General features: G+C 44.5%; 1 protein-coding gene across 3 annotated transcripts in view; it reads left to right on the top strand.

Moving 5' to 3' along the window:
• Positions 1 to 22,416, top strand: part of scube3 (signal peptide, CUB domain, EGF-like 3) — a 252,461-nt gene that overhangs the window by 74,183 nt on the left and 155,862 nt on the right. For all 3 annotated transcript variants that reach the window (XM_083769221.1, XM_083769219.1, XM_083769220.1), the window contains exon 3: positions 1,367 to 1,492. In XM_083769221.1, the coding sequence (XP_083625347.1) occupies positions 1,367 to 1,492 (126 nt within the window). The remainder of the gene's footprint in view (positions 1 to 1,366; positions 1,493 to 22,416) is intronic.

The following is a 22,416-nucleotide window of genomic DNA, read 5'->3' as shown; positions in this document are numbered from 1 at the left end:
CAGGGTAGGGTCGTCCAAGACCCCAGCTTCAGGGTAGGGTCGCTCAGTGGACGACCCCAGCTTCAGGGTAGGGTCGCTCAGTGGACGACCCCAGCTTCAGGGTAGAGTCGCTCAGTGGACGACCCCAGCTTCAGGGTAGGGTCGCTCAGTGGACGACCCCAGCTTCAGGGTAGGGTCGCTCAGTGGACGACCCCAGCTTCAGTGTAGAGTCGCTCAGTGGACGACCCCAGCTTCAGGGTAGGGTCGCTCAGTGGACGACCCCAGCTTCAGGGTAGGGTCGCTCAGTGGACAACCCCAGCTTCAGGGTAGGGTCGCTCAGTGGACGACCCCAGCTTCAGGGTAGGGTCGCTCAGTGGACGACCCCAGCTTCAGGGTAGGGTCGCTCAGTGGACGACCCCAGCTTCAGGGTAGGGTCGCTCAGTGCGGGCACTCGGCACACCCGGTGCGCAGCGCACTGGATTTTCGAACGACAACGCACCGAGTGCACTGAATTAACGAACGACAAGAGAGCACACCAGTGCGTTCAGCATTTCCGAACGCACCCACGTCTCTCTGTCAAACAATAGACATGTGTTTTTGCTACTGTTGTGAACATAAGTGTGATGAAGATGGACGAGCCTTTCAACCGTACATGTTAGGAGCAGGTGAATCAAATAGTATAGTATTTACTATCTGCCATCGACGACCTGAAAGATCCATGCTCTCCCAATAAACACTTCATCTCCATTCTCTAAAATGGAGTGGGGTGGGTTAATTGTACCCACCACATGAGGAGAGGACAATGTCAGACACATTCCAATATTTAATGTTTGTTTCTTCATGCATTAATGTCCTATTTCATCGTCACATAAAAGTACCGTCAATAGTAGATCTACAAGCTCAAGTGACGTGGTGCGTCTATAAAGGGTCTTGGACATAGAACACTGTGCACGCTGGCAAAGGATCTCAATGTTCTAATGGTTTTCAAAAGGGTCAATGATAACTAGTGTATGTCATTTTGAGGAATTAATAATCGCAGAGAAATCATCTTTCCAGTCTGTGAGATACAGTATGTGTCCCGAGGGTCCAGTCAGTGTCCATTATTGTTTGTTGTTGTGGTTGTTTTATCTCCTCAATTTCATCAACAATTAACCCGTGGGTCGCGACCCCCAAAATATATATATATATATTTTTGCAACTGAATGGCTGGAAATTGGAAATTAAGAGTTTACATAATATACATGTTGTATCCTACTGACTCACCTGCCAGTGAGGAGCCCCCATCGGGAGGACATACTGTTGTATCCTACACTGGCTCACCTGCACTAGGTTCTCTTTGAAGTGTCTCTGAGCACTGTGTGTGTGTGTGTGTGTGTTCTCTCTCCAGATTTAGATGAATGTGCCACAGAATACAACGGCGGATGTGTTCACGAATGCATCAACATCCCGGGAAACTACAGGTGCACGTGCTATGACGGCTTCCGACTGGCACACGATGGGCACAACTGCTTAGGTAAGTGTGTGTGTGTGTGTGTGTGTGTGTGTGTGTGTGTGTGTGTGTGTGTGTGTGTGTGTGTGTGTGTGGAGGCACAGCGGTTGGGTGGGGATGAAAATGAGAACAGGGTGTTATTTCAAACGAGCAGCCAAGCTTGTCCTATTATCCACTTAAGCCCTTTAGTGAAAAGAAATCTACAAGCTCACAATGTGCTCGGACACGATGCCTTGTGACTTAGATATATAGATATTTTTGCTATATTGGAAAATATTTTACCCCTTTTTCCACCCAATGTAATAGTCATGCCAATCAATTCCTCTCTTTCTTTCTTTCTTTCTCTTTCTTTCTTTCTTTCTTTCTTTCTTTCTTTCTTTCTTTCTTTCTTTCTTTCTTTCTTTCTTTCTTTCTTTCTTTCTTTCTTTCTTTCTTTCTTTCTTTCTTTCTTTCTTTCTTTCTTTCTTTCTTTCTTTCTTTCTTTCTTTCTTTCTTTCTTTCTTTGTGTTTTCACTGCTGTTGTATCCATACTGACTCACCTGTCAGTGAGGAGCCCCCACACACATGGAGCCATTGTACTACTCCTCCCACCCAAAAAAAGGAGTAGGACAAAAACAATGGCAACTAAAAAACACGGTGAAGCAGCTTTCTGCTTCTACGGGCCGACGGTGTGGAACAAACTCCCACTGTACCTTCGACAGGCAGCCTCTGTAGTTTAATAACACTGTACCTTCGACAGGCAGCCTCTGTAGTTTAATAACACTGTACCTTCGACAGGCAGCCTCTGTAGTTTAATAACACTGTACCTTCGACAGGCAGCCTCTGTAGTTTAATAACACTGTACCTTCGACAGGCATCCTCTGTAGTTGAATAACACTGTACCTTCGACAGGCAGCCTCTGTAGTTTAATAACACTGTACCTTCGACAGGCAGCCTCTGTAGTTTAATAACACTGTACCTTCGACAGGCAGCCTCTGTAGTTTAATAACACTGTACCTTCGACAGGCAGCCTCTGTAGTTTAATAACACTGTACCTTCGACAGGCAGCCTCTGTAGTTTAATAACACTGTACCTTCGACAGGCATCCTCTGTAGTTTAATAACACTGTACCTTCGACAGGCATCCTCTGTAGTTTAATAACACTGTACCTTCGACAGGCAGCCTCTGTAGTTTAATAACACTGTACCTTCGACAGGCAGCCTCTGTAGACATTTTTAAAGCCCAGCTCAAGATCTACTTCTACACTCTTGCTTTTAATCTGCATGGCTGCCGTCTGGAAGATGGCCACAGTCAGAACGTCAATAATTAAACCGTCAGGTGACTGACGTCCCTATTTGGGAATTTAATTGACCCTCACTGCAGGCTATTTTTGAGGGGCGCTAAGCTAGCCCTCTCCTACTGTATATACAGAGTTTAATGTTTTGTTTTGTCCATGTTTGTTTTGTCTGATAATTACGTCATAAAAGATGTATATATTATATACATTGTTAGTGCATAAATTAACCGTCCACGATGTTGTATGATGATAAGAGCTCCCCTCACTTCATACGGGTGTGAGTTTTCGTTTTTTACTCACCTTTTAAAAGCTAGCGGATGCTGTCAAAAGGAAGTATTGTGAACGGGAAATAGATTGGCTATTTCTGCTATTTTTTGAAAATGTTGAAGGTGAAAAATAGAGCTTAATGTAGGGAGCACAGCTGTAGGCAAGTGTGTACAGCTGGCACTAAAGGGAAAGTAGTATTAGTTTAGTTCAGTGTCTCTCTTACTATTATATCAAGGTCTCTTAGCCCCCCCAACATCAACCCAGTGCCCCCCTTTAAAAAAACCCCGTTCCAGCGGGTTTGTTGAGCGGGTGGCACGCTCAACAAAGCTGGATACGTAACACCACGATGGAATGGAACCCCCAACCTTGGCGTTGGTGGGGGGCGTGCACTGCTCCACCTCTGCTCCACCCGAGCACGCTTTGAATAGTTTATATATTTGGCTTTTCACCCATAATGCCATGCGCGTGTGGCCCATATAGTGAGTCCAGGTGGAGAAAGTGGTAAAGTCATCAGGGTCCTGAATAGGACAGCATGGTTATATAATACATGTGTCACAGTCGGGTGGAAACCTTGTATGTCCAAAATCCTTCCCCCTTTTTTTTAAATGATCATTTCAAAAACATTTAACCCATTTTGGGGTGGGAACCCCTTTTGGTGTTAGCATCATGTTATGCTTTAGCTATTGAAAAATAGCAGATCTACAAGCTCATACGAGCTTGTAGATTTTTGAAAAATCTAAGAACCACTTACAAAGAAAACTGTCAGGATGTAGAAGACATTTTTTTAATCTGATCTCAGGTCAAAATGGATTAAAAGTAGGGGAAACAGTGTAGTTGTTGTTGTTGTCACTACGTGTAGCTATTTGCACTTTTGTGCGACATTCTTGTATGATGAAGTAGATGCATTCATTCACTAAAAAACATTAATTGAAATATGGTGATAGAAGGTTTCTCACAAGTCTCCATAATAGGGAAAGCCATACAGCACGTTCCATTATGCCGCGCCCATGGAGCCGTATCGAGCCTCCTGACATAATCCATGTTGCCGCATAAATTCATCCCTCTTGTCTCTGCCGTGTCCACAGAGTCTCCACAGGCTGGAACCATGAACCGTTCACCTTCCTGGGACGGCTTATACCATTCTGACCTGAGATCAGATTCTACAAATGTTCTTCTACGTCCTGACAGTTTTCCATTCTGACCTGAGATCAGATTAAAAAAATGTCTTTATACATCCTGACGGTTTTCTGAAAAAGCTATGTTTCTATGTCAGTCGTTCTTCGATTTTTCTAAAATAGCAGAAGGCGCGCTATTCTGTAGATCTGCTATTTTTCAATAGCTAAAGCATAACATGACGCTAACACCAAAAGGGGTTCCTGCCCAAAATGGGTTATACATCTAAAAAAACCTGAATCTGTTTCACATCGCAGGTACTGAGGCTGAGAATTGAACTTGATTTCAGGAAAGGGGGTGGGGTGGGTGGGGGGGGAGGGGGGTCTCTGTCTCAAAAGGAGTGAATTTATGAAGAGTTTGACCCCGCTGTCTGGGCGCTCTGGAGAGCAGAGGTGTGCCGCTGCAGCGCTCTCTTTCCCAGCGTCTAATGTTTCACCCCGGTGTGCCATTCCTATTAACCCCGTGAAGAACACAGTGCAACTTTAAAAAGGTTATGAAATGGAGGAGAGGAAAGGTGTTCCTATAGGAGTCTGTCTGTCTGTCTGTCTGTCTGTCTGTCTGTCTGTCTGTCTGTCTGTCTGTCTGTCTGTCTGTCTGTCTGTCTGTCTGTCTGTCTGTCTGTCTGTCTGTCTGTCTGTCTGTCTGTCTGTCTGTCTGTCTGTCTGTCTGTCTGTCTGTCTGTCTGTCTTCGTGTCTCTGTCTCTCTCTGTCTCTGTCTCTGTCTCTGTCTGTCTCTGTCTCTGTCTCTGTCTCTGTCTCTGTCTCTGTCTCTGTCTCTGTCTCTGTCTCTGTCTCTGTCTCTGTCTGTCTCTGTCTCTGTCTCTGTCTCTGTCTCTGTCTCTGTCTCTGTCTCTGTCTCTGTCTCTGTCTCTGTCTCTGTCTCTGTCTCTGTCTCTGTCTCTGTCTCTGTCTCTGTCTCTGTCTCTCTCTCTCTCTCTCTGTCTCTCTCTCTCTCTCTCTCTCTCTCTCTCTCTCTCTCTCTCTCTCTCCCCCCCATATTATGTCTATCTTGTCCTGCATTTTCTCTTCTCTCTTTGTTTTGAAACCCTTCGGGTCACACCTTGTTGTTGTAACACAAATCTCCTATCACAACACATTTTCAGTTGAGTGGTTCGCGTCCATATATATATCCATTTGGGGGTCCCTTGGGGGTCCTTTGCACGAAAAAACAGTTTGAGAAGCAGTGAATTAGGCAGCAGAGGACACAGAACAACTCCCATAGCCACTTGGTTCTCGTGCAGCGGAGCTGCTTTTTCAGGGTTATATGGTGACGACAGACAAACACATCAGCACCTTCAGCTGTGTGATTTTCCATCAAAGCGGAGCCTTGTGCATGTCTGCCTGTGGTGAGGGTGCACGGCAACACACATCAATGTCACATGCACCTAATGAACCGTGAGGAACTCTGGGATTAAGACATCCTGGGGAGGAGCGCCTCGGGGCGTAAAAACACTCTGCTCATACATAGGCTGAGTCTGACGCGCGTGTGTGTGCGTGTGCGTTCGTGTGTGTGTGTGTGTGTGTGTGTGTGCACGCGCGCGCCCCGATTTCCCCTCTAAAATGTACATACAGACAGGTAGACAAATGACAGGATGAACCAACGTCTTAGTAAAGGTCACAGTGTTTGGTTATGACATTTAATTGAAGTGCGTTTCTCCCTGAAGTGAACGATAACGATAATGATGTTTCCGGTTCAAACCTGCTGCCGAACAGTCTGGTGACTATAAGGATGTTCACACAGCAGCATATAGGATTCACATCAGTTTGACTATAAGGATGTTCACACAGCAGCATAGGATAGGATTCACATCAGTTTGACTATAAGGATGTTCACACAGCAGCATATAGGATTCACATCAGTTTGACTATAAGGATGTTTACACAGCAGCATATAGGATTCACATCAGTTTGACTATAAGGATGTTCACACAGCAGCATAGGATAGGATTCACATCAGTTTGACTATAAGGATGTTCACACAGCAGCATATAGGATTCACATCAGTTTGACTATAAGGATGTTTACACAGCAGCATATAGGATTCACATCAGTTTGACTATAAGGATGTTCACACAGCAGCATAGGATAGGATTCACATCAGTTTGACTATAAGGATGTTCACACAGCAGCATATAGGATTCACATCAGTTTGACTATAAGGATGTTCACACAGCAGTGTATAGGATTCACATCAGTTTGACTATAAGGATGTTCACACAGCAGCATATAGGATTCACATCAGTTTGACTATAAGGATGTTCACACAGCAGCATATAGGATTCACATCAGTTTCTATAAGGATGTTCACACAGCAGCATATAGGATTCACATCAGTTTCTATAAGGATGTTCACACAGCAGCATATAGGATTCACATCAGTTTGACTATAAGGATGTTCACACAGCAGCATATAGGATTCACATCAGTTTCTATAAGGATGTTCACACAGCAGCATATAGGATTCACATCAGTTTGACTATAAGGATGTTCACACAGCAGCATATAGGATTCACATCAGTTTGACTATAAGGATGTTCACACAGCAGCGTAGGATAGGATTCACATCAGTTTGACTATAAGGATGTTCACACAGCAGCATATAGGATTCACATCAGTTTGACTATAAGGATGTTCACACAGCAACATAGGATAGGATTCACATCAGTTTGACTATAAGGATGTTCACACAGCAGCATAGGATAGGATTCACATCAGTTTGACTATAAGGATGTTCACACAGCAGCGTAGGATAGGATTCACATCAGTTTGACTATAAGGATGTTCACGCAGCAGCATAGGATAGGATTCACATCAGTTTGACTATAAGGATGTTCACACAGCAGCATAGGATAGGATTCACATCAGTTTGACTATAAGGATGTTCACACAGCAGCATATAGGATTCACATCAGTTTGACTATAAGGATGTTCACACAGCAGCATAGGATAGGATTCACATCAGTTTGACTATAAGGATGTTCACACAGCAGCATAGGATAGGATTCACATCAGTTTTCACAGTCATCAAACCAAATTCAGTGACCCCTTGACCCCTTTGTGACCTGTGGCCGGGGGGGCAGAGACCGCTCCCATCAGGATAGAAACATGTCATCGTAGGATAACGGTGATCAATCAGAATAACGGATTGGTTTTTTTACACAGTGATCCTTCTCTCCAAGGAAGACATGTTGTCTCCAAGTCCAGCCTGTGGGCCAGTCTGAGGGCAGACTGAATATGGCCTTCCTTCCTAAAATGTGATATTCATGGCCAATATAGTCAGTTTCTGAGTGTTTATAAATTAACCCATAAAACCTTGAAAGCATAGATGTAACCACTTTAACCATTGTTTTATACTTTTTATATAAAACATATTGTTTTATACTTTTTATACTATTTGTATCCATTCTCTGCCTCTACGGGTCTGTGGTTGTGACCCAACTGTGCCAACCAACATTAGCCCCCCATATGCCAATGACTATTAAAAGTAAAGCAGGAGGAGTCCGACAGGTGAAAACAGTCTTTAATGTTAATTAAACGCTTACCGCCATTGCCGTTGATTAATGGCAATTGGGCTTTTATAGTGCATTGGATCGATGGAGCCATAATGCTGCTTACGTTAGCCGGTTAGCTAGCTGTGTTGTTAGCACAGCACTGGATCGCCCCTCTTAGATCTTCGTCGCCATAAGAATCTGTTTCTTTCAATCGCCTGTATCTCCTATTCCTTGTCCCAGATGGCGTGAATTAGATCCTAATTTTTCAATAAATGCTAGCGCTGTAAGTGTTAATTTAAATTGAGACTCCTCTAAACTGACGTAAAAACGTAGCTCAATCGTTCTGAACCTTTTGAGGCGTCGCCCCCAAAATGACCATCTTTGAACTAAAGATCCCCCAAAATAACCACAGGCTGAGAACCTCTGGAGTCTCTAATTAGTCTTTGTAATGAAGTCGTTATGGAACATCTGTCTCTATGCAGCTGTCAACAGATTGACAGTCAAAGTACCAAAGTGACGCTATTGTTCCAACTGCACTGCTTCACATTTTGTAATAATTGCTTAAGTTATATGAAGTAACTTATGTTGAACAATGTTAGTGGTCCTTTATTAGTCTGTTTCCATCATGCAGTCCCATCTGCATGTCAGTGGATGCATTGCTTTTGGTTTCTCCGCCCAGTCCTTCATGGTCTATTCAGTGTTTTATCCTTCAGCCTGTCACATGGTTCTGTGTGTGTGTATATAAATACATATTCTCTGATAGAGCATGGCGTGGGGGTTATTTTCCAAACCATTTAGCCCAGGATCATTATGTGCACGTGCATCATTTGCTGTGCTGTGGATGAGCTCCTGTGTTGCATGCAGGTGTGTAATTGCTGGCGTGTGGTTATTTGCGAGTGCTGCTGCTGCATCCAATCAAAACGCAGCCATCAATTTCTTTGATAGGCCTAGTACACACACTTCTTTTGGCAGCTCAGCACGCACACACGCATTCACGCACGCGTGCACACACACACACACACACACACACACACACACACACACACACACACACACGTCTTTCACACCTAGGCCATTTTCAACAGTGGCTGTCAAACATTTTCATCTCGAGGACCCCCAAATTGATTGATGTATATTATGGACGCGGATATATATAAGATTGTTTTGTTAAAATGGTTCAGAAATATTCCAAACTTGTCAAAGCTGTTCGACAAGCTGTCAACGTGTCACTTTACATTTCAGAATTGTAGATTAGCTATCTACAATTCTAGGGCAGCTCCCAAGCTCTGGAATGAGCTGCCTCTGCACATAAGATAAGGCAAGCCCCCACTCTTCAGCTGTTTAAATCACGCCTCGAGACGTATCTTTATTACTTGGCTTTTCCAAGCATAGTATGAGCTGTTTCTGATGTTTGTTTTTTAAATGAAGTTGTGATTTTTATTATTTTATTGTAAAGCACTTTGGTACAACTTGTTGTTATTTAAATGTGCTATATAAATAAAGATGGTATGGTTGCAGTTGTAAATAGCTTAAAGATTTTCGGGACATATAACACCAGGCTGAAAGTAGTCATTTCTGCCTGCCTGCATGAAATATTGAACCAATCAAAAGTATTAACAAGAGACTGTGACTGAGACAAGTGACTTTGTCCTGAAAAGTAACAATGTTGGACATAATAACGTCTCCCTGCATGGCGTGAGAGGGAATACTTTGAGTCCTCAGTCCTTAATTATAGAACATAGCCCTGCAAAAATATATTATGCAATGTTTCATTAGTGAAACCTCCCATGTGATATGGCACACATACTGTAACATATCGCTGCCCATATAATGGCCGAAACCTCCTATCTCCGTGACCCAAAATGTACGTACGTATGGTTTTTGTTTGTCTGTCGTGACTTAACGCCCTACTTCATTAAACAAGAGTATCACACAAAAGTATTGAAAAAAAGCAGATATACAAGCTCACAACGCGCCACTGAGGTGACGCGCAAGCTCGTAACTCGGCTATTTTCACTATTTAAAAAAAAAACGAACGGGTTTGGACTTACATGGTTTCTACCTGACCGCGGCAACGATATGAGAGCAAATCAGCCGCTGCCTAATTAAACGTAAATGGCCCGCTGGAGCAGCCATGCGTCTCCTGCAGATGCGTTCAGGTGCGTGAACTCACCGCAGACCCTTCTCGGGGAACGGAGAACGTTTTGTTATTCTAATTCCCAGCGCTGGCTCTGCTTGAGGGAGTAGCCCTCACCACAGCCCGAGAGGAGAGGAAGAGGTTATTAGAGAGTTTATTACAAGCTTCCTCTTCCAGGTTTTAAGCTGCTTTTAAAGCATGTTCAAATCCAGACTGATGACTTCTCTGGGGACTTGGAGCTTGGACTTCACACCATTGAAAGTATAATAGCAGAAAAAAAACCTCTCAAGATGGTGCCACCTGACCGTTGCTGAACTCAATGGACAGGTGTGGGGCAGCCATCCATCCATCCATCCATCTTCAACCGCTTATCCCTAGTCGGGTCGCGGGGGCAACAGCTCCACCAGAGTGCTCCAGACTTACCTCTGCAGAGCAACATTAGTGACTTCCTCCTGGGGGGGGATTCCGAGACGTTCCAAGGCCAATGTGTCGATGTGTTTCCTCCAACTGCGCCTTGGTCTACCCCGGGGTCTCCTCCCAGTGGGACGTGCGTCGAGGCATCCTAACCAGATGCCCGAACCACCTCAGCTGGCTCCTTTCCAGACGAAGGAGCAGCGGTTCTACTCCGAGTCTCTCTCGTGTGACTGAACTTCTCACCCTATCTCTAAGGGAGATGCCAGCCACCCGTCGGAGTAAACTCATTTCGGCCGCTTGTATTCGCAACCTTATTCTCATTCTTTCGCCAGCCGCTCGGTATTGACTGAGCTTGCTTTTAAAGCTATCTGGCGATAAATACATGAAAGATACACGATCGTACGTGTTAATACAATTGTCACACTTGGACATGGCTTGGTTCATGTGTGGGATGGATGGATGGATGCGGGACAAAATAATGTCCCATTTTCGGGACTTGTCAAAATACTAATCGACGGAGAGATTGCTGGTCGACGACGGCTCCACTCGATGGATTAGTCGACGTATCGAGGTCAGGCCTACATCATACCGTAGGACCGAGGTCAGGCCTACATCATACCGTAGGACCGAGGTCAGGCCTACATCATACCGTAGGACCGAGGTCAGGCCTACATCATACCGTAGGACCGCTCATATCTAGGAGTTATGACAGCATACCTTATGACTGGGATAACATCATACCTTAGGACTGGGATGACATCATACCTTAGGACTGTGTGATGACATCGCAAGCAGAGAACAACCCCTTCCCCCCCTCCGCCCAGCACCCCTCCCCCCCCCCCCCCCCCTCCTCCCAGCACCCCGCCACAGCGCCGGAGGGAAGCCAAAGGCAGCAGGGTGGAAGCGATGTGATGCAACAGCACATCTCCCGGTAGGCACAGCGTGGGACGCGAGTGAGACGTCTCCCACTGTATAATTTACCTCCTGGATGAGCTATTGTACAGCACTCTGATGCCCCGGAGAGACTGACACACAGACAGACAGGAGAGATCGGGGCCCAACGACGTGACAACTTTATTACAAGTTTTATGTAGCCTTTTTTTTGGAAAAGTGATGGATGGTACCGTATCGCAACTCCTCCTTCACACGAGGAGCTTTAGGGTTTGTTGTTCCTTTTTTCTTTTCTTTTTTTTTGAGGAAAAGAAACAGCAGAAAATGTAATGTCAGGTTTAATCCATTCTGACCTGAGATCAGATTCTAAAAATCATACGAGGTTTCCACTGGACACACACTGGTCTGATGAACCCATTCTGACCTGAGATCAGATTCTAAAAATGTCAGTCGTTCTTCGATTTTTCAAAAATAGCAGACCTACAAGCTCGTAGCGCGCCACTCGGTGGCGCGCTATGAGCTTGTAGATCTGCTATTTTTCAATAGCTAAAGCATAGCATAATGCTAACACCAAAAGGTATTCCCGCCCAAAATGGATTAATCCAAAACACACATCCTCTGAACAATGGGAAGCAGATGCAGCAGAAGGCTAGTTAGTTCCCACTGCCTGTCCTCCTCGCGTCCCCACGTTATTTCTTTTTACGACCTATATGTTTTGTTTTAGGTCCTTCAGAAAACTAAATTCCTTCTTATCACTGACACGGTCTATTAAACTTGCGCAAGTAGCCGGTGTGGTGCCAAATATCATTAGCATCTGTACAAACAGACCGCCTGATGGATTTACAAGCGCACAACCACAAATCACAATCTCCCGCAACCTTTAGCCCCTTACCCTACCGGGAACATTATTGGGGGATCATGTGTCTGGATCGTGGCTGATCCGAGCTAGACGAGAGGAATGACGAATGTACACACACTTAAAAAGCACAACGTCTCACTCTCTCGTCAGAGCGACAGCTATAGATGCCAAATGGAAGTCTGATCCCCATTTTGGAGAGTCCCAGACGGCTGGTTATCGCCGATGTTTTGGCTGATTTTTTTCAGATTACTTTCTGATTAACACAAAAAATGCTGGAAACGTATCCATACGCTTTATTAATATCGAACGCCGTACGCGCGAAGCGTATGTATACGTTTTATACGTTTTTTTATTGCTTACTGTACATCAACGTCCTATGCTCCAGGACACCGAAGAAAATAACAGCTTTCGTCTCCAGGAAGCTCCAATATGTGATCCGGGAGTAAAAAGCCCCTCCCTCCTGAAAAGAGGTCTGTCTGTGGCGAAGACGCTCCCTCCTCCAATGCCTCCATTACACGTATGGGTCTGCACGGCAACGGCATAGACCAACGCAGATGTCAGGGCATCTAAAATGGAGTTACCCATACTCTAGTGTCTGTGAATACACTCGATTCCCCCTCCCCTCCTGTTTCTACATGGTTTCTCCCGAGGAAGCTTTGTGGGGGGAGTCTCTTGATCGCTTTGGCAGTTTGAGTTCCCCCCCCCAGGCCCCACTGCGCCTTGCGATCGCCTTGCACCGCCGACACAGCCCTCTCTAATTCTTTCCAACGACAACTCACCGGTCTGCCGCCTCATTCTCGGAAATATAAACCCGTATATAAACCAATAATAATCTCCAACGGTCGATCGCCATTTCACGGACAGGTATACGCGAAACGAATGACGTATTCTCGAAGGACCGCCATAGGAGAAGCAGTATACATCTGACCAACTGTCTTTTTTTCGCCGTCGCGTCAGCCATGTTTGGACAAAGAAGCAGTATACTAGGCTAGCAGATATCACACCGTGGAACCCCCCCCACACTGCGAGTTGCGATCGATCGTTTTGCAGTTTGCAATGCTACTCTCATTCTCGGAAAAAGGATTCTCGGCAGTTGATCACCATAATCGCCATAGCGCCTTCGCCAGCCAATTGCAGTGATAAGGCGTCTGGGACGTAATCGACCCGTTTGTAATGGATAACTAATACAATCCTAAGCTGCGGAAGCCATCGTGTTGTCTGTCATTTTGTCGAAATCACAGCCAGCCTGGCTACGCTTATCGCTCCTGTGGTTCATGTCCAGACATGTCGTGGAACCCCCCCCCCCCACTGCGAGTTGAGTCGCTCCTGTGGTTCATGTCCAGACATGTCAACCTCTCAAGTCACTGTTATGCTATCAAACGATCTGTTGATTTTGTTTACTGAGACAATGATCACATATGTGCATAGAATCATCATCATCATGACGTTATCATGACAGGCAGATATAAACATAAATAAAGTATCAACTACACACTGAATGAAAGCCCTAAATGTCTAATTTTAGGAGGAAAACAAATAAAATACACATATCCCATATACTGTTTGTCAATACTAGACTATTGAATCCATTTCATTTATAAAATTCTCTTTTTCAGAGATAACTTTAGCCCATTCTGACCTGAGATCAGATTCATACGAGGTTTCCACTGGACACACACTGGTCTGATTAGAGAAAGCATGGACCTATAGAACTATTATTCACAAAATAAGGCATATAGCGACATGTACATACTATATACCGTATGAAACAGAAGACTCTCTGCTTTCATAAGAAAAAAACTAATACTGTAATAATAATAAAAATCACACCCATGTGAAGTGAGCAGTGCAATGTTGTGAAGTGAGCAGTGCAACATTGCACTGCTCACTTCACAGGGGTGTGATTTTCATTATTATTACAGTAGAAGTATTTTTCTTATGAAAGCAGAGAGTCTTCTGTTTCATACGGTATATAGTATGTATAGGCCTTATTTTGTGAATATTTAGTTGTCAGTTCCTTGTCTTGTCTAAAATACTCTGAGGATTTCAGAAAATGCATGGACCTGAAGAACCATTATTCACAAAATAAGGCCTATAGCGACATGTACATACTATATACCGTATGAAACAGAAGACTCTCTGCTTTCATAAGAAAAATACTTCTACTGTAATAATAATAAAAATCACACCCATGTGAAGTGAGCAGTGCAATGTTGTGCAACATTGCACTGCTCACTTCACAGGGGTGTGATTTTTATTATTATTACAGTAGAAGTATTTTTCTTATGAAAGCAGAGAGTCTTCTGTTTCATACGGTATATAGTATGTACATTTCGCTATAGGCCTTATTTTGTGAATAATAGTTCTTCTGGTCCATGCATTTTCTGAAATCCTCTCTGGTGGGCGCAAGCTGCATTCAATAGCCAATTACTGACAAACTATACATGGGACCATGTGTATTTGTTTTCCTCCTAAAAGTAGACATTCAGGGCTTTCATTCAGTGTGTAGTATGTATATGATATTATTTGTGTTCATTTTTATATCTGTCTGTCAATGTCTGTCAACTTCAACCTTCCATATCTCTGCTGTTTTTTCAAGCGAGCAGCGTGCCTTCAAAAGCAGGTTTTAGAAAAAGGTCAATATCTCCAGAATGGAAGATGGTAGAATCATAATTTTTTTTTTTAATTGAAGTGGACATGTTTGGCCTACTTTTTATTTATGCGATGTGATTCTAGCTATAAGAGGCCCCTCGCTGTGGGCCCCTAAAAAGTTCAAAAGTCCAATGTTAATCGCTTAGCACCAGCAAGCCTGAGCAAATAGAAAACTCTAGCATACAATGTGTTAAGTTGAAAAACTTAAGTTTGATTGAGGTATCTTTTTTTTTAAACCATTTTCATCCACTTAAAAGTAGCTGTCTTGCAGCTCACTGTGAGCTTTAGGAGATGCTATTTTCGGTGAAGAGTTTCGGTGACACATACGTGGCCGGTTAAGAAACATACTGTACGTGGCCGGTTAAGACACATACGTGGCCGGTTAAGACACATACGTGGCCGGTTAAGACACATACGTGGCCGGTTTAAGACACATACGTGGTCGGTTAAGACACATATGTGGGCCCGTTAAGACACATATGTGGGCCCGTTAAGACACATACGTGGCCGGTTAAGACACATACGTGGCCGGTTAAGACACATACGTGGGACCATTAAGACACATACGTGTGCCGGTTAAGACACATACGTGGCCGGTTAAGAAACATACTGTACGTGGCCGGTTAAGACACATACGTGGCCGGTTAAGACACATACGTGGCCGGTTAAGACACATACGTGGCCGGTTTAAGACACATACGTGGTCGGTTAAGACACATATGTGGGCCCGTTAAGACACATATGTGGGCCCGTTAAGACACATATGTGGGCCCGTTAAGACACATACGTGTGCCGGTTAAGACACATACGTGGCCGGTTAAGACACATACGTGGGACCATTAAGACACATACGTGTGCCGGTTAAGACACATACGTGGCCGGTTATAAGACTCACCTGTGGTTTCCGTGTGCGGTTATAGGTTTGGGTTTGGGGTATATAGGGTGTCGGACCAAAGACATGCACTCATGATAGTGCTGTCAAACAAGTCTATGAAGCTGTATGAAATCCATGAAACAAGTTTCATCTGAAACACAATTTCATGAAATAAATAATGTAGTGTCCTCCTATAGGCCTGGAAAAAACCCCATTGAAGACCCCCCTGATCCATGTAATGACTTGGGTGCAGTGGACAAGGTCTTGACTCTGCGTCGCTTGCTTATTCATCAGCCATGCATGATGGTGAGTGGGGGTCAGGTCGCTCCAGCCCCCCCCCCCCCCCCCCCCCACCACCACCACCACCACCACGGCCACACTCGCGTTCCTTTGATTCCCATCGACCCCAAACAACTGATTTGGTTTGTATTGATTTGGAACGCGCGGCTCAATTCCCTGCACAATTTCCAGGGAAATGAAATGAATGGCCTTTGTGCCTTAACCTTCCTCAAAGACATAACATGATCTATAACACGCTGGCAATGTCATGACAGCTTCTGAAATGAGGGGGTTGGGCCGGTTATGGAAAAAAACATGCAACGCAAATATTACAAACAATGTTACTTGATTACTTTATACAGCTTGATTATTTTTCATAGCAGTAACTATAGGCCCCATCACAGTTATTACACAATCGCCGCTAATTGCAATTATTTGAGATGATCGCAATTAAGTTTGCACAGTTGTCATTATTGTTTCCACGTTGAATAGCACTGACGAAGGTCTTAGGACTGAAACGTCCATGCACTTTATGAGCATGATAAAATAAAGGAAAGAATATTTTCTTAAGTGTCAGTCTAAGGAGTTTCACTTCTAGTTTCCATACGGTGAGCGAGTCTTTTCCTGTCAAAGTTTCCCTTATTTGTTTCCATGTTGAAACATTTTCATACATTTTCAAATAGAAAAGTAATGGAAATAGCAGATCTACAAGCACACAATGCATTTAAGTTTAAGGTCTGATATTTGTCAGTACGTTCCTTTTTTTTCATATATTTCAGTTATTTGTCAGATCTGCCGCATGCAGATTTCTCTTCGCTGAGCCTAAACGGAAATGCAATTGTTTTATTCATATCTTCTGACGTTCAATACCAACGAAACACAATGAAAATTGTTTTTATCACCATTACTTGTGTGACAATGAGCGGGTGAAGTTAAAATGTCATCGTTGGGGACATGCAGCCCCCCCCCATAGCAGCAGTAACAAGACGTGTGTTTACACACAGGCAGCTTTTTGAGCTGTTCTCTGGGTTCAGCCTTTTCCCCTGACAACCTAATCCTCCAGGGATCATGTTCTGAGGCTGGCTAATCAAACACTGAAGGACCCGGGCTGATGTAGTATTGACCGGCTGGACTGGGGGGGGGGGGGGGGGGGAAGATCACCACGGAGCTTGATGTTGACTTGTTTTGAAACACACTTAAATTGCCATGTCTTTAAGGTGCATTTCATTGTTGTCAAAGAGAAACCTCTTATCTCCCCCCCCCCCCCCCCGTAAATGCCCTACTAGATCATACTACACACTACAGGTTCACACAGATATGTAGGCCTCTATCAAAAGTAGCAGATCGACTTTGCGCCGCGTTTCCAGCGTGTGGATCATCTGCTGCTTTTCATGTTTTTGAATTTGAATCCTGAAAAGTATCAGTTTTAATGGACATAATGAGGTTTCCACCCCACAGAGACGATCTGCCCTTTTAACCCATTCTGACCTGAGATCAGATTCATACGAGGTTTCCACTGGACACACACACACACTGGTCTGATGAACCCATTCTGACCTGAGATCAGATTCTAAAAATGTCAGTCGTTCTTCGATTTTTCAAAAAATAGCAGACCTACAAGCTCGTAGCGCGCCACTCAGTGGTGCGCTATGAGCTTGTAGATCTGCTATTTTTCAATAGCTAAAGCATAACATGATGCTAACACCAAAATGGGTTCAGAATGGGTTAAGTGCATCAACGTGGTGACGACACTGTATTGACTTCAGCTACTCTGTGATAGGCTGAGGCCGCGGTGACACTAGTGTAAAGGCGTTGGGATTTGATTGGACTTAATTTAATTGCTTGCAAGAAACAGACGAAGAAGGTTAAAAAAAGACAATTAACAGTTTGAGGGCTTTAAATTGTTTAATCAAACGATAGACCCTGCTTAATAAATAAAACACACAGGATAATCATAGACTCATTTATATGGTCCTCGCCCCTTTCACACATGTCTCACCTGCTCTTTAGACTAATTTATATGGTCCCTTTCACACATGTCTCACCTGCTCTTTAGACTCATTTCTATGGTCCCTTTCACACATGTCTCACCTGCTCTTTAGACTCATTTCTATGGTCCCTTTCACACATGTCTCACCTGCTCTTTAGACTCATTTCTATGGTCCCTTTCACACATGTCTCACCTGCTCTTTAGACTCATTTCTATGGTCCCTTTCACACATGTCTCACCTGCTCTTTAGACTCATTTCTATGGCCCCTTTCACACATGTCTCACCTGCTATTTAGACTCATTTCTATGGTCCCTTTCACACATGTCTCACCTGCTCTTTAGACTCATTTCTATGGTCCCTTTCACACATGTCTCACCTGCTCTTTAGACTCATTTCTATGGTCCCTTTCACACATGTCTCACCTGCTCTTTAGACTCATTTCTATGGTCCCTTTCACACATGTCTCACCTGCTCTTTAGACTCATTTCTATGGTCCCTTTCACACATGTCTCACCTGCTCTTTAGTCTCATTTCTATGGTCCCTTTCACACATGTCTCACCTGCTCTTTAGACTAATTTCTATGGTCCCTTTCACACATGTCTCACCTGCTCTTTAGACTCATTTCTATGGTCCCTTTCACACATGTCTCACCTGCTCTTTAGACTCATTTCTATGGTCCCTTTCACACATGTCTCACCTGCTCTTTAGACTCATTTATATGGTCCCTTTCACACATGTCTCACCTGCTCTTTAGACTAATTTCTATGGTCCCTTTCACACATGTCTCACCTGCTCTTTAGACTCATTTCTATGGTCCCTTTCACACATGTCTCACCTGCTCTTTAGACTCATTTCTATGGTCCCTTTCACACATGTCTCACCTGCTCTTTAGACTCATTTATATGGTCCATCGTCCCTTCAGAAGTTGTAACTTCAGAAGTTGTAAGTTTCCTCTTCTCTGCCACATTCCGCTTCTGCGGCGAAAAACGGGCGGGGGCGAGTCTGGTCTGCACCACATTTATCAACAGACGGACGAATATTGTGGAGGAATTGACAGAGTATACTGTACACCTGCTTGATGAATCCCACGTGGGCGTAAGATGATTCCTGGGCTCACATTTAAGCCCTTTTGTACGCTGCACTGATAAATGAGGGCCGATAATCCCATCCCACCAGACCTTATACGTGGATAGGTCACATTCAATGATTCTATGTTGATTCTTTGTCCTCTGGGTGAGTCATTGTTTAACCTTCACCGGTATAATGGCAACAATCTGCTGATCCATAATGTGATGGATTCAGAATGATGTTTGGTTTAACACATACTGTACTGTAGACTGGAAATAAATCACAGTCTACAGACAATCTACAGACCCGTTTTGAAGCCACTTTCTTGGTCCCGAAAAGCAACCGGAAACAACGTATTTATGACTGATTACTAAGGTAATAAAATGAAGCCTAAAGTCTGGTTGAATCCCCATTGTTGGTGTGGTAATTAGTTCTGTAGCCAGCAAGGGGGGGGGGGATAGTGTCACATTCTAGGGCCAATAATGAGAACTGCAGGCCTGAAAAACACTGACAAACACAAGGCCATGTTACATTTAGCGTAGCACAGTAGTTCTCAGACGTCTTCATTTCAAGGCAAGGGCCCCGGCCATAACTCTGTGAGTGAATACCAACGGAACCAATTGGGCCCTTGTGGGTCGATTTCCACTGAGAAATGGCTCAGAAATGTGCCCGTGGCAGATTTAGTTTCAAAACGGGACAAAACTTCAACGCGTATGAACTCCACATGACCAATGCTCAACTGGCGGGGGAATAAATAAATTATGCATCTTAGGAAGGGAGAGCCGGGGGCTAAATCTGACCTCGGGCCATGATTGGGCCCCCCGGGGGGGGGGGGGGGACGTTACGTTGGACAAGTGTCTACTGTTGTGACGTGTTCGGGTTCTGTCTCTGGGATCCGCCATGAAGAGAACCGTGTGTGTGTGTGTGTGTGTGTGTGTGTGTGTTGGGGGGGGGGGGGGGGGGGGGGGGGGTTCGTGGGGGCACCGGGGCAGGGAAGGAACTGAAGCCTGAGATTGGGTTTAGCGATGTAAAGCTTGCATGCAGAGAGATTGCAGAAATGGGTGCTGGCAGAACGTGTTGCCAAGTCTGCTTGTTATAAGCCACTGTTCTTTTTTTGTCTTGTCAATGCCACGTGTAAATATATTGGTAATTTGCGGGTTTTATGGTCTCCACCAGGCCGAAAGCATGGGGAGAGACTGAGAGTATGTTTTGCACTCCGTCCGTGTGTGTGTGAGTCCCGGTGTGTCTGTGTGTGTGTGTGTGTGTGTGTGTGTGTGTGTGTGTGTGTGTGTGTGTGTGTGTGTGTGTGTGAGCGTGTGTCCGTCCGTCCATCCGTCTGTTACCAGCTAATCTCCGGCACCGTTAACCCGGTCGATCGCAAATTTTGCACACACACTCCCTGGATGCCAACAATGAACCTCTGCCCCAAATGTTTCAGAACGGCCTGTTAGAGTGCCACCAGGATGCTGACTTTTGAAAAACCATTACTCCTCCAGATTCTGCCCAAAAATCCCGCAAATCGTTTCACACTATCTCTATAGTCATGTGTTCAAGCGGGATCTGTCCGATATTTCAGATTCCATTCTAATTGGCTAACATTGGCTTTCAAAGTTTGCAGGATTGGCCCGATTTGAACTAAAAGCCTCAAATCATGAACGCACGCAGCATGCAATTTTCGTGACATCTTTCACGTACTTACCTACTAGGCTGAGGAATATATCCCACCCTCTTCACATTGGCCTGTTATAGCGCCACCAACAGGTGGATTTTTGCAAAACACATTTTTGGAACAAAATGCCTCAAATCATCCAATTGCCATCCAAAGTGTAAGAAGAAATGTCACCATTTTCACATTGGCCTATTATAGCGCCACCAGGAGGCCACAACCTGACCTACCCTGGATGTTTCTAGTTTTTTCTTTTTTGGTCTGGCCAGTGGGGTCTTGTTTCTACAATGTAGTTGCTTAATATTTGGACCTTGCTTCCTAATGTTGTATAAATCATAATAATAATAATAATAATAATGTTGTATAAATCATGTCAAGGACCGCAAAATTAATAGGTATTTCTCTGCGGACCGACCCATCTGATATGTTGTGCCTGAGACCCCCATGCAAGATTTGTGCATTTACAATGTTTCAAAACTAAAAACGAGAAATAATTTGCACATTTCTTTTACGATTTCATGGAAATGCGTGCATGTGGCCTTGTCGCTTCTTTTGGGCTTTTATATTCTCTCACTTGGGGCCGATTCATACTCCTATTTTACCGCTGTTTATAAGGGCCGATTCATACTCCTATTTTACCGCTGTTTATAAGGGCCGATTCATACTCCTATTTTACCGCTGTTTATAAGGGCCGATTCATACTCCTATTTTACCGCTGTTTCGGCGCTGTAGTGCCGAAATTATTTCGGCTCGTCAGAAATGTTCAGTAGCACTATCTACAAGCTCATATCGCGCCACCGAGTGGCGTGATACGAGCTTGTAGGTCTGCTATTTTTGAAAAATCGAAGAACGACTGACATTTTTAGAATCTGATCTCAGTCCAGAATGGGTTAATCAGACCAGTGTGTGTCCAGTGGAAAACCTCGTATGAATCTGATCTCAGGTCAGAATGGGTTAAAATAGGAGTATGCATCGGCCCGTCAGCCTGTCAGACAGGCCTCTGGTCTGGTCTGTCAGACAGGCCTCTGGTCTGGTCTGTCAGACAGGCCTCTGGTCTGGTCTGTCAGACAGGCCTCTGGTCTGGTCTGTCAGACAGGCCTCTGGTCTGGTCTGACAGACAGGCCTCTGGTCTGGTCTGGTCTGTCAGACAGGCCTCTGGTCTGGCCTGCTTGGCACCAGGCTGTCCAGCACAACACTTATCCTGGCTTCTTTTGTTTGTAAAATACTTCCAGACTTGTTTTGGAGGAAACAGGGTATAAAATACCATTTGTTATGGCCTTAGCTCATATTTCTTTTATTTAGGAAAAAGCTAAAGCCCAGCGAGATATTTTGAAGTCTGTGCTTTGTTTAGTCTAAACCCGTTACCTAGGAGACCGAAAAGTAAATAAAACGAATAAGAAAATGAATTAAATAATGAAAACATCCTGCGTTCAATCCAAGCCGTACTAGTTTGCTGTGTTATATAAAAACACGTGCCCTTACTGCAAAGTTGAGAGGATGAAAATGTTAAATACATGTCTATGGAGTCGACTGAAGAACGTCTAACAGCCTCTAATGGTCAAACTGTACCAAGATGTGATCCAAGAAAGAATGCAATAACGTTCAGCGGACCAGGACAAGCACAACTTCAGGACGGCAGATCCGCTTGTGCTGCCTGGAGCCCTCAGCTGACGTGACTGTGGCTGAGTGTTTGTTTACGGCCAGGGTGTGTGTGTGTGTGTGTGTGTGTGTGTGTGTGTGTGTGAGAGCGTGCATGCGTGTGCGGCCTCTCAGCCCGGGTTCAAAAACCTGGCTCCGCTCCTCGACTGGCTTTTCCAGAGTCAAGTGGCTGAAAAAATGCGCCGTGTCATTGAACTCCCGGAGCACCGACTCGCACGGCAGCGTCGCTCGCCCAATGGGACGGAAAGTA

The sequence above is a fragment of the Protomyctophum parallelum genome, assembly GCF_964188405.1.
Source record: "Protomyctophum parallelum genome assembly, chromosome: 7".
Lineage (NCBI taxonomy): Eukaryota > Metazoa > Chordata > Actinopteri > Myctophiformes > Myctophidae > Protomyctophum > Protomyctophum parallelum.
Note: the sequence above shows the minus strand (reverse complement) of the source record. Positions and strands in the feature narration are given on the sequence as shown.